Here is a 12,462-nt window from a genome sequence, read left to right as displayed (position 1 = left end):
AAATAATATTCCCTCTGTACCTTAATACAACGCCTCTTTTGAGCATTTATTCCTCACATAATAAAGAGATAGAATTATTGTATTAAGGAACGGAGGGAGTAGTTTATATTTGTTTTCCAACTACTATTAATATTAATTTTTTATCAAAATTTTCTCCAATTTACAACAATATTCGTGCAAATTAGCTTCCCTAGGTAAATTTTGCATTTTCATATGTTTTATTACTTTCGCTCTACTTTTTTGTCTATCCTATATAAATTTATCTTTCTAATGTACTTTTACTACTTCTAATTTAAGTTTCTTAATTCCCGTGAAATTTCACCATAAAAGACTATCAATAAGAGACAAAGGAAATAGTCGTTAAAATAATACATTGATAAGTGTGAAATCACCGTGTTATTAAAAAAGGAGAAACATTTATTTGGGGGTTATTTTACATTTATTTATTGATTTTGGGGGTAAATTTGTTGAGTTGGTCTACCATATGGGGCTAATAAGCTTTAACTTTTAGGTTAGATACAATAAAATTGTACTCGATGTTAGTTAGAATGTGTGTTAATGGTTTTGATGATGATTATAATAATTAATGATGTGTTAACCAGAGTAAAAAGGAGAGAGAGAATAGGTAAGATAATGATAATGACATTATACACTATCTAAGAATAATATTATTCTACTCCGTAACTTTTTCTTCTACCTTTATTTGTGATTGAATTGATTGCTATTAAAAAACTCTTTGTAGGAATTAAACTAATTGAATTATTAGAGATTACTTGGTATGGAGTACTTGCTATTAATCATTCGTCCATGACAATTAATCATTCGTCCATGACAACAATTAAATAGATTGATTAATAATATTAGTATTAATATACGAGTAAATATACAACACTTAATTTATGTTAATATGTTAGATATTTGCTTTTTTAAAAAAATAAAGACATCAGTTTAATGTTGTTTTTTCTGAGTGATATAATAATAAAATTTTTAATTTTCCTTTCTCTATGCCATTAATTTTCAAAATAAGATTTTGTTCATTTTACCTTATTTCTGTTGAAGTAAAATTAATTTCACTGAATCAAAATTATTTTACTGATTTTTTATTGTAATTTTGTCAAATAAAAAAATAAAAATTACATGAAATTAATTAATAAAAAATTTAATGGTCAAAGTTAGAAAAACAAATCTAAAAATCAAAATAGTTTAACGGTAGAGTAGAAGTATTGGTTAAACATTTACCCCAAAGCAAAATAAAGTATCTTCCAATCTTAGAAAGGCCACTAATTTTAATTTAATTGCAGGTCCAATTTCCAAAATGAACACATATACTTTGTCAAAATGAAGATAGAAAAGCAAAGAATGAGCAAAACAAAGAGGTGACCGTTGGAAAAGAGTAACGTTATGGTCACGTGAGAAGAGGTGAGGTATCTTTTTCAAAATGACGTTAACGCATAACGGTAACTTGATCAATGGAACAGTCATGTGAAAACGCGGGGATTGTGAATACCGGTAAATTTATTAAACTAATGGCGCGCTGCCCACATGTGGATGTTATCGTTGATTAACACGTCGCCAAATTATATTTGTATTTATACTCGTGTCCAATAATAATACCGAGTATTATGCTATTTCCAACCATCAAATTAACAACGAGTCTTTATTAATTTCTCTTTTTTTTTTTAGTTGAGATAATTTCACTTTTACATATTTATAAACTATACTTTAATTGACTTTGTAATTTATAGCTATGATAAATCATAGTTTAATGGGATCTTATTTGAATCGTCTCAATTTATATACGTAGTATTTTATTAATATTTAGATTTTATAATTTTACATGTCAAATTAGAGATATTAATTGTTAAAATAGTGCGTTGGCAAGCATGATGAAAAAAAATGTCAACTAAAAAAATGGAGATAGTATATAGTATACTAGGGAGTCTTATATTATACAAAGTATATTCATTGGATAAAAATAAATTAAAGTTAATGCATAATGTACTCTCTCCATTAGATATTATTTATGAGACATAAACTATTTTTTTTTTTTTTTTGTAATTAATAGTTAACACTTAATAGTAGGGATGGAAACGGGTCGAACTCGAAACGGATTATGCTAAATCCGACTCCGACCCGCCAGGAAGTCGGAGGCTAAATCCGACTCCGAGACTCCGACTTCATTGGCAACGGGTCAGACTCGAAGCGGATTATGCTAAATCCGACTCCGACCCGCCAGGAAGTCGGAGGCTAAATCCGACTCCGAGACTCCGACTTCATTCTCCGACCCATGACCTCCGACTCCGATCCAACTCGACTTCGAGTTTTTTTTTCGTTATTCAATATACTTTGAGAAATTGGGATATTTGGGCCTTTACAACCCACACTCAATGCCACCATGACCCACACAAAAATCTACTATTCATTGGAGTTGGAGTCGGATAATCCGTTAGAGTCGGACATTTGTCAGAGTCGGATTTTTTTCTCGGATTTTTTGTAGGATCCGACTCGGAGTCGGATTATTTTAACGCAGTTGAACTCGAATTACTTTTTTCTCGGAGTCGAAGTGAATTTTTTTACCTCAGATCGGGGAGGAGTAGGGACGGATCCGGACTGAATTGCCATCCCTACTTAGAGGAAGTAATAGGAACAAAAGGGTTATTTTACCTCGGGTCTAATAACCCTTTTGTTTGGGGCAATGCTGTTTTTGTCGTTAATTGACATTTTAGTGGGGCACTAACTTCTTTGTTTTAGAATAAGATATTTTTTCATTAATTTGGATGTTGATTGAACTTAAATGGCCTACTATTGGATGATTTGGTTGTCCTCACTCTAATTGTATAAATGGAAGTTGGTGGTGTTTGTACATCATGGGCCAATGACACAGATCACACAATCCATCATTCCAATGTCAATCTCTATATTATACGGAGTATTTAAAATTGTCTCATGCTGTTTATACGTAGTATGTTACTTCGTGTATTAAGGAATTGTATTGATCGAATGAATATGTAACTTTTTTTTTTTTCCTTTTGTAAGTAAGGTTAGAAATGAAATAGAAAGAACAGGGTTCAATTATTGGGGAAGTTGTTTTATTGTTCCAATTTCCATTATCAAACATTTCATTTAATTTTTTTAAAAATGCAATACTTATCTTTTAAGAGTCAAGTTTCACAACTTATGACCATGGCTTTAATGTTTAGTCCATGAAAATTCACAAAAGCCATGTAGATATCTTGTTATGTTAATTTATATGAAATATTTTTTATGAATCTGGCAACTAATTTTTTACTCAGTCTGATTTAATCATGGCTTTAATTTTTAATTCATGAAAATTCACAAAAGCCTTTCTAAAGCGTATCCCAAAAAAAAAGATAGACCAAAATACCTTATTAAAAAAAGGTTCAGCATCCATAAATCCATAATAGATTATTCGAAATAAAATAAAATAGATTATTCGAAAAGCCAAGTGTAAAGTTTAAAACTTAAAAGTCCACACAATTATTTTACTTTACTTTCCAAAAGTGGGATCATCAGTCATCACCCTCCTGAAGACATTCCTTTGGCTATAAATAAAACAAAGGTGGCACAAACTGATCAGCTAGAAAAAAATATTGAATACTCTAATAAATTTAAAATATCCGTAAGATAATTGCAGGAAAAATGGCTATCATGGCGATTTTTTTCAATTAACCAAAGAATAAGAACATAAATCAAGATCTATGTGTTAGTATACATGTCGAAACTGAAATGAGGGGAAGAGGAGCTGGAGCAAATGAGCAATAGATGCCACTAAAAAGAATCTGCAAATCACATTTATCCAGCACAAACTAGCATTATCAAGTATACAGCAGCATCTTCCACCATATTGCTGTTACTTCATTCCTAGTCACCCAAATACTGCCTTATCCGAACATTTAAAGTGCAAACTCGAGCTGCTTCTCTCCATGCAATGCTTCATCCTCGGGTACTCACGGATCCACCAAACATTCATTGAAGATGAGAGTGACACAGAAGTACAAAGAGCCTCAGAGGAAACCACTTTGGCTGTGTGGGCGTATACTCATGCATGCCTTATGTTAAAACCCAGAAGCTCTCATAAAGCTGAAGGACGTATTTCCGGTACTGACCTCTGTTAGGGTAGTTATGTCAAATAGAATTATGTGTCAGAATGTCACTCGACTATCTTGTGAAAAAGTTCCATGTATTTGGTCCAAAATGAAGTGTGAATTCAAGTGTTGAGGGTTCAACACGAGTATTTGAGGTCAATTGAAGAATCTGTGTAACCCATCATACTCTAAAATCTGCCTAATGCTGAAAGCTGGCCAAAAAGGATTTCATTCCACGCATCAGGAATCCCAGGCAAACACCAATGCAAGCAATCTTGTCCAGATGCCTGCCTAGGTTTGATAGTATACCTAGATATATGACCTTCGTCTCTAAGCTCGGAAAGAGCTGTAATATCTAAATATCTCACATTTGTCCCCTTCACTGCCGAAGCAGCTATTGGATCACCACTCTCCTCTTTTAGAACCTCTTTACCCTTAGAAAGCGGATTAATATTATCACAAGTCCCACCCGAATTCCAATCTCCATTGAAGAAATGTCGTGGGGACAGAGAACGATAAAACACCCTCAATTTTGGACGCTGCGGGAGCTGAGAGTCCACCCACTTGACTATACTGTGGACAGTGAAATTTTTCGCCTCTGCCACATTCTTGTTCGGGTTGGGTACACCTCCCACATGCATGACCCAGTGATTTCCATCAAACTTGCCCTTATTCCAGTGGTGTCCAGTATTAAGAACTATAACATCGAATTTATCAAGGTAGCGGCTAAGAAAAGATGGAGGGCGATCAAGGTGCATGGCAACTTCAGAATTTTTGTCAGATGGGTTCACAGGCTGCAAGTCACAAAGACATGCTGACCAGTAAAAAAGGATAGTTGTATTCGTGCGTGTGAAACGATGAGCCCATCCATCAGGCCGTATGGCACCCCGGGCTTTCACTAGACCATATTCCTTACCCACATCAACGACATCATGCCTTAACCTACCACCTGATACCATGCACATTAAAGACTGATATTGCTGTCGGCCAAGCGAATCCCCAATAAAAGCCAAGGTTTTATTCCGCATCCTGGAGTACAGAATAAAACAGGTTCAAGATAAGATGGTAAAACCATAGTATTCTAGTAATATCAATTGGGCATTTAGTCCACAGCCAAAGGAACAAACCATGAGAAAGAACGAACAAGGAACGCACAGAGATGACTTTAAAATATAGACATGGATATTTAATGAAATGACTAAAACCAATTCCTGGGATTGGGAATGATGGTATTGGGGGTATTCAGGAAAGGGAAATGGAATCAACAAGGACGATTACCTTAGTTGATATTTGTTAGGTCAATATGATCATTCCCATTCCCCACTCAATCACCCCAAAGTCATCTACTCTCATTCCCCCTGCCCCATGGTATTTGGATTCCCTTTCCCTAAGTCACCAACACCTACGCCCCACCAGCCACCTTTCTCACCACCACAACACCCAACCCACGCCCGAAACCACCATCACCTATCCCAAAACCACCAAATCCGCTCAAAACCGCACCCGCCCTGCCGAAGCCACCCTAACAACGCCTAAACCACCATCATCTAGCCCAAAACTACCCCCACCCACCCAAAATAGCCTTACCACCTTGAATTCAGCCCTCACCTACTCAACAACCACCACTGACCATCCAAAAGCACAACCCTAAATATTTGGGGGAAAGTCCAAGAGAAAAAAAAAAACCTCATTTATCATCAATTTTATGGCTTTAGATGATCAAATTCGACCATGAAAGCTTCAGACTGGGAGCTTTTATATTCGAATTTGACCTTTAATACCTTATAAATTACCATCAATGGTGGTTAATATATAAAAGGAGAGAATGTGATGACAAAGACATGAAAGAGGGTGCTAGTGATGGAGGTGTAGCAAGAAACATCAAGGGCGGGAAACTGACGATGGAGGAAGTGGTGGAGCATGGATGAGAAGTGGAAGAAAATAATAATGTCATCCAAACAACATGTTATATTAAAGGGCGTTGCTTTCTTTTTCCACTCTATCCCTTTCTTGATTCCATTCCCTTTACCTTATGTTAACCAAACGCCCCCTAAATGTCTAAATGCTGGATTACATTTTGTCATTTCTACACTTAATCAAAACACTTGTTGAGAAAGAATATCCATATTTTAATCTATTATTATAAGCTTACGAGAAGACATTGAGGAGAAAAATCCTAATCCATAGTTTACAAGTATTATCACACATCATCAAAAAACTTCAGTTACCTATTTTTTCAAAAAGAGGACAATACAAAAATAAATATTAAGTAACTTTCACGTTCAGAGGGCAAAGTCATACTATGGTGATTGAAACCGCATTAAATACCACCTTTTACCCAAAATTAAACGAAAAATTATACAAGCACCTTAGTATTTATATACTAGTTGTTCAAAAAGTAGTAAAAGTAGCACCAAAATAATTTGGTCTCAAAACGTTTCATACTAGAGAGAAGAGACATGTGAATGGAGAAAGCTTCCAATTGATGACAAATAAAGAATTACACGATGACAAGATTGCCAACCTTCCACAGACATTCCCACCCCAACCTTCAATAGAGATAATAAAAGATATTTTTAAAAAAATAAAAAGAAAAATCAGACTACTTAACTTTTTATTGAGAGAGTATTGCATTACAGGAAAAATATGAAGAGGATGATACCTTCTCAAAAACTTTTTTCCGTTAAATTCTTCCATTTCACAATCTTTTGGTTGCCAGCGGAACTTTTCAAATGAAAAATCTGTTCGATCTGTCAGCCTACATGCCCACATCTCTGACAGCCATTGCAGACAACGACCTCCAGAATAGAAAGGGCGATTATCATCTGCAATCCAATTCCCTTTGGAAAAATCGCAGGCTGAAATTTGAATACACAAACGTTCAAGAAATAATTGATTTGGAGATACTACTGGAAGCAAATGGTAACATCAGAGGACACAGAAGCAAATTTTCCTAATCATTTTCTTCCTGAAAGCTTCTTTTATTTAATGTATAGTTCTCTTACAGTTGTTCGCAAGAGAAGGAAAATCAGAAAGCTGAAGGGTAACCCATCTGGACGCTCAAGATCAGAACTCTTTTTCTTATAAAAAAACTAAATAATTAAATTTTTTAAAAAAATAATATTAAAAAAAATGAAAATTTGAAACTTCTTCTTGCCCAAAAGGGTTAGCAGTTAGCCTTGTGGGTCAAATCATAAACAAGTCCCACAAGCAAATGAGCATTTCACGAAGTCAATTTCAAAATTGACCAGTTAAACTTAATAGACTGGACTGTTGAAATTACAAAAATTGTAGCTTTAAACTAGGTGACAGCCCAATAAGCTTTACATACGCATGGTATGAATGAAATATCTCAAAAATCAAATATCAAATGCTATCTTTAGCAGTCTAAAATCTAAACCAGGTATACAACACCAAGTCACCAACTAAGAAATAAATATAATTTTGGATACCTTTTTCAATGTTAATTATTAGGTAACTATTCAATTCTAGTGAGAACTTGCACAAATATAAAATGAAATAAATGATATGACTAGAAGATTTGCATCCAGAAAAAAAAAAAAAAAAAGAAAAAAGAAAAAAAAAAAAGATTTGCATCATACTTTGGTTTTTAACTTGATATGATACATTGCCTTTCTTCTTGCCGGTAACCACAGAACTAGTATTCACAGAGTCCACTGGCACTGATGCGTCCCTGAGTTTTTCTTTAAAATTTTCTCCATCCTCTGTACAAGTGTATACAATTATAAAGATTAATTCCTTTGAAATATTATCTAAATAAAGAGAAACATCCAATGTGTCAGTCCCAAAACAAATACGAAATATAAAACACCAACAAAAAGAGCTCATGTACATCCAAAAGAAAAATATACTAACCATAATTTTTTTATTTGTTCTTATTACCTCCTATTTTTTTCTACTCACTGTAATCCTTTCCGTGTTGGAATAACCCCTTTACCATCTTACCCCTCTCACCACACAATGTGTAAACCTTTACCCACAACCTTTCTTTATTCACCTTTGCCTTACACTCACTTATGTTTTTATTTACACTCACACACTCTCTATATTTTTTTACAGTCTTCATCCTTTAATATGGAAGGTGCACATTGATGTAAACATATAAGATATAAGTAGAAACTAGAAAAATAGTCAATTTTATGCTTTACTAACAAAACCAAAAGAAGATGTATTCTTACCACATTAATTTCTCAACAGAAATCCTAAACAAAGTGTTCTACCAACTATAAATATGTGATATCTAAGCAACTCCTTGATTACATTACCTCTTCTGCTTCTTTTGTCATATTCTTCATGCTTATTTGATGTCTCATTTTTTGCAGGAAAGGGCAATTTGTCGGCATCCTTCTTCTTTGGCTCCGAAGAAATGTTTTTCATAGGGAAACCAATTAATATATCTGTGCAACAAGGGCCAAAAAGAAATAATAAGTCAACCAAAGACAATAAAAAGAAGATCAATCAGTCTAAATCAAGCGATAGGTCTAAGCTAAGGAGGTAGAAATGTATTGTAACATTGATATAAATAAGATTAGCAGACAGGAGTTTCCAGAAGTTACAAAAAGAAACAAAACAGAAAATGGATGGGTGTAAAGAAGTAACACGAAGTGTTAATCATACCAAAATTAGTAAGTGGACATATTTTAAAACTAATACTGAGGAGTTGTAGCAGAGAATTAAAAATATCATTATGAAAATTACATAAAATATTGCAATATGACTTATAAGATAAATAAAAACATAAGCAATTACGCAGAAAAAAAAAAGAAAAAAGAAAAGAAAAGAAAGTATTAACAATAAGATATAAATGATATGCAAGAGTTAAAGCAATGTAAAAAGATTAATGCGAGTTTATAGGTAGAATGGTGCAGGAAGGAAAAGGCCAATAACCAAGCTAATGATTAAGCTATTAGCTTTGAAATAAGAAAGATAATAAAAAAAAAATTTGAGGAAAGAAAAAAATATAACACTCATGACTCATTCCACAAAGTTCCATTAATCACTAACAATCTAACATATACTTGTATCAATCTCACTTGTGTAAAATTTCAATTAAATAATATGTAAAATATGACCTTATAGGACATCTAATGTTAGAAAAGTTCACAACCTTTTGGGAATCAAGGAGTATATGGGACCTTTCTCATAAGAAGGGTATCACAGTAAACTAGAAAAGAAATGACTAATCCCATTTTTCATAGTCCTTCCAATTTTTACAAATGTAACAACCTCTTCTCATCCCATTTTTAGTTGATTTAAATTCAGCAAATAACTTGTTTTATTCCATACTCTCTGCAATTACCTTTATCTTCAATTATAAATGACTAAAAAATATCACGTTTGGCTCATTAACAGCAATGCAGTGTTGTCGCCTAAACAATCAATCACATACGCCGTACAGATCCACCAATCCCAGTGGAGTTACCCCTGTTTTAAAAGGAAGACTGTTGGAAGGTGGCTTATGAACAAGAGATAGAAAAGGACGAGGCAATCAGCTGATTCAGCTCCATGCTGCTGCTGGGTGTTGCTGCAGCAGTGCAACATACAAGCCAACAGTTGATGCCTCATCTGGGAAGTCACAGTTAATATGTAACATATGATAGATAATCATATTTTGAGGGAGATAAGGAGACAGGTACTGCTCCTACACAAGAAGCACCTAGTAGCTAAAGCAATCTGTATACTGAATATGTATTTGTTTCACCCTCTCATTGAAGCATTTGAATAGTAGCTCTAAATGGCTCGCATACCCTGAGATTGCTAAGCACATAGCCACATACTAACCAAATAAGGTGTTCATACAGTAAGACAATTAGGTCCCAGATTTTATAGGCCTACATATATAGCCCTACAATTTCTCCTTAATCTTATATTGGCAACTACATGTTAACACCAGCATGACACGCTGATGAGATATATAGTATCAATGTTTGCTGATGTTTAACAAAATACAGAGTAATTTTGTAATTTTCATGTAGTTTTGGACCTACATGCCATGTAAGTTGAGCTTTATCGTCCTTATATCATGAAACCCGACAAGCTAGTGCACATGAAGTCGATAATAATATTGCTATATGAGATTTTGTAAGAGAAACCCAAATACATAGCATAAAAATAGCAATGAACAAATGAAGTTAACTGATTTAAAAATGCATTTAGAGAATCTTAACAGTCCACTCAAGCAGTTAAAGATAGCTTGCATTCCACAACTTTCATAGTGATATACTGATATAAACAGAGTGAGAACATAAAAATGAAAGAATGTGTCATAAAGAAACGCCAATTAATATAAAAGTAGCAGAATCAAACCTGGAGAGAGTTTGAGGCTTTGGCTCTTGGGAAGTAATGAAACAAGGAAAGGAGTTTTGTCCCATCCCCACAAAAGAAACGTTGTGCAAACTACAGTAATGAGGATGAGAGAGAGTTTTGTAGCCCTCAGCCTCAAAATACTCCCCTTCATCCTCGTGTCACTTAACCTTTTTGCCAAGATCAAAATTGACCCATCAACTAACTAGGATCACCCAGATGAAATCTGAAACAACAAATGTATCCCTAATCATTATTATTGTTATCATACACAATGACACCATTACCATTCAATTTGACCATTTTGACATATTCAATTGGAAAAGAAATTTGAAAATGCACAACACACCTAAGTAACTAAACCTTACAAAATTAAGATCCCAATCCATTAGTTAGGAAATGTTCATTATCATTGCGAGTGTTCAGTACTTATCTTGAAAACAAATTCATGGTTTCTAGTTTATGTTGCCGGTATTCAAGATTAACATGATCAGTATGAATAGTATGACTAGTTTCAACTTCATAATACACCTTACATCATTATATAATCTAAGCAAGTAAGCAAGTTCTAAAACCTCAAAACTTGAAAACGCGCAGAAATACCGAACAAACCCTAAACATCGAATTCTTGTTACAACATTTTACTAATTCTGTATTCAAGTAATGTATGGCATTGTATGCAGTATGCTTTCATGAATTGCATCATATAGCATAGAATACTTCCAAGTGTACAACAACAAATTTAAAAGCTTATGACCAACTAATTATAATGATAAACTCAACATTTGCATAGTAAACACCAAATTAATCTTCACTCGATTTTTTTTCTAACTTAGCACCTTGATTAGTGAACTAATCAAAAACCACCTTAACTTCCATGATTCAAAAAACGAAAAAAAACAAGGGTCTATTAAAAAAAACCCCAAATCACCAGAAAATTAACAAAGAAGTTAAAAAAAAAAACATACAAATCAAAGAAAAATTAAAACTAATGAAGTAAATCAATTTAGGATCTACTGATTCAAAAAGAAATCAAATTAAACTGAAAAAATCAATACAAATCGTTACAATTAGCATGTAAAACAACTACATTCATCATCTAGATATAATCGGCAAAATCAAAGTAAAAGCAATACAAACTAACTAAGATTAAGAGAGTGAAATACCTAAAAGCGAGGAATTCTGGGAGATCGAAAATAAAGAAGTAAGGAGCAAAGAGAATTGAAGGAGGAGAGAGAAAATGCGGGATGTCAGAAATTGAAAGTTTCCTTTGAGTTTCGACCATAGAAGATTAGAAAGCAACAGAAAGATTCAAATAAAGATCATTTTTCTTCTCATTTTTATTGTTCATTATCTTTGTCATCGTACTAGTACTTAATTAGGATTAAAATCTGAGTATTTAATTAGTGGATTGCTAAACACCGCCAACAAAAATGATCACCACCGCCAACATTTGGTGTGAATGGACAATCATACCCTTACTACTTCACCATCCCTTCATCCTTCCGGCAACTCACAACCCCTTCCAACCGGCGATCACAACCCCTTTTGACCGACGACCCACCACACCCCCCTCTATGACAACCCACCACCTTCCCTGGTCGGCGTGAAGGTGGTAGTTTTTTTTTTATTTTAGGCAACCGTGGTAACCGGAGCCCAAAACCGGTTACCGTGCGTGGTAACCGGAGCCCAAAATCGGTTACTGTGGGTGGTAACCGGCTTTGAGCTCCGGTTACCATGCACGGTAACCAGTTTTGGGCTCCGGTTACCGTGCACCTTAATCGATTTTATGGTAACTGATTTTGGGCTCCGTTTACCATACACGGTAATTGATTTTAGGCTTTGGTTACCGCGATTGCCTGAAAATCTGAAATTTAAAAATAAAAAAGATACAAAAAAAGAGGGAAGGTGGTGGGTCACTAGTGCGGTGGTGATCGTCGCTGGTCAGTGTGGTGGGGGTGGTGGGGGTGTTAGTCGTCAATTAGGGTGGTGGTGTCAAGGTGTTATTAGTGATTAATGGCAAGTGGGAAGA

General features: G+C 34.4%; 1 protein-coding gene across 1 annotated transcript; it reads right to left on the bottom strand.

The window, feature by feature from the left end:
- Positions 1 to 3,649: 3,649 nt before the first annotated feature.
- On the bottom strand, positions 3,650 to 12,000 carry LOC110715752 (protein trichome birefringence-like 14). Its single transcript, XM_021894360.1, has 6 exons — positions 11,597 to 12,000; positions 10,434 to 10,656; positions 8,393 to 8,524; positions 7,709 to 7,831; positions 6,769 to 6,964; positions 3,650 to 5,135 (listed from the first exon to the last, which is right to left on the bottom strand). Exons 2-6 carry the CDS (start codon positions 10,582 to 10,584, stop codon positions 4,295 to 4,297), a joined length of 1,443 nt encoding a protein of 480 aa, XP_021750052.1. The 5' UTR covers positions 10,585 to 10,656; positions 11,597 to 12,000; the 3' UTR covers positions 3,650 to 4,294.
- Between the last annotated feature and the right edge of the window lie 462 nt (positions 12,001 to 12,462).

Source organism: Chenopodium quinoa, unplaced genomic scaffold (genome assembly GCF_001683475.1).
Source record: "Chenopodium quinoa cultivar QQ74 unplaced genomic scaffold, ASM168347v1, whole genome shotgun sequence".
NCBI classification, from domain to species: domain Eukaryota; kingdom Viridiplantae; phylum Streptophyta; class Magnoliopsida; order Caryophyllales; family Amaranthaceae; genus Chenopodium; species Chenopodium quinoa.
The sequence above is the reverse complement of the archived record's forward strand: the minus strand, read 5'-3'. Positions and strand labels throughout refer to the sequence as shown.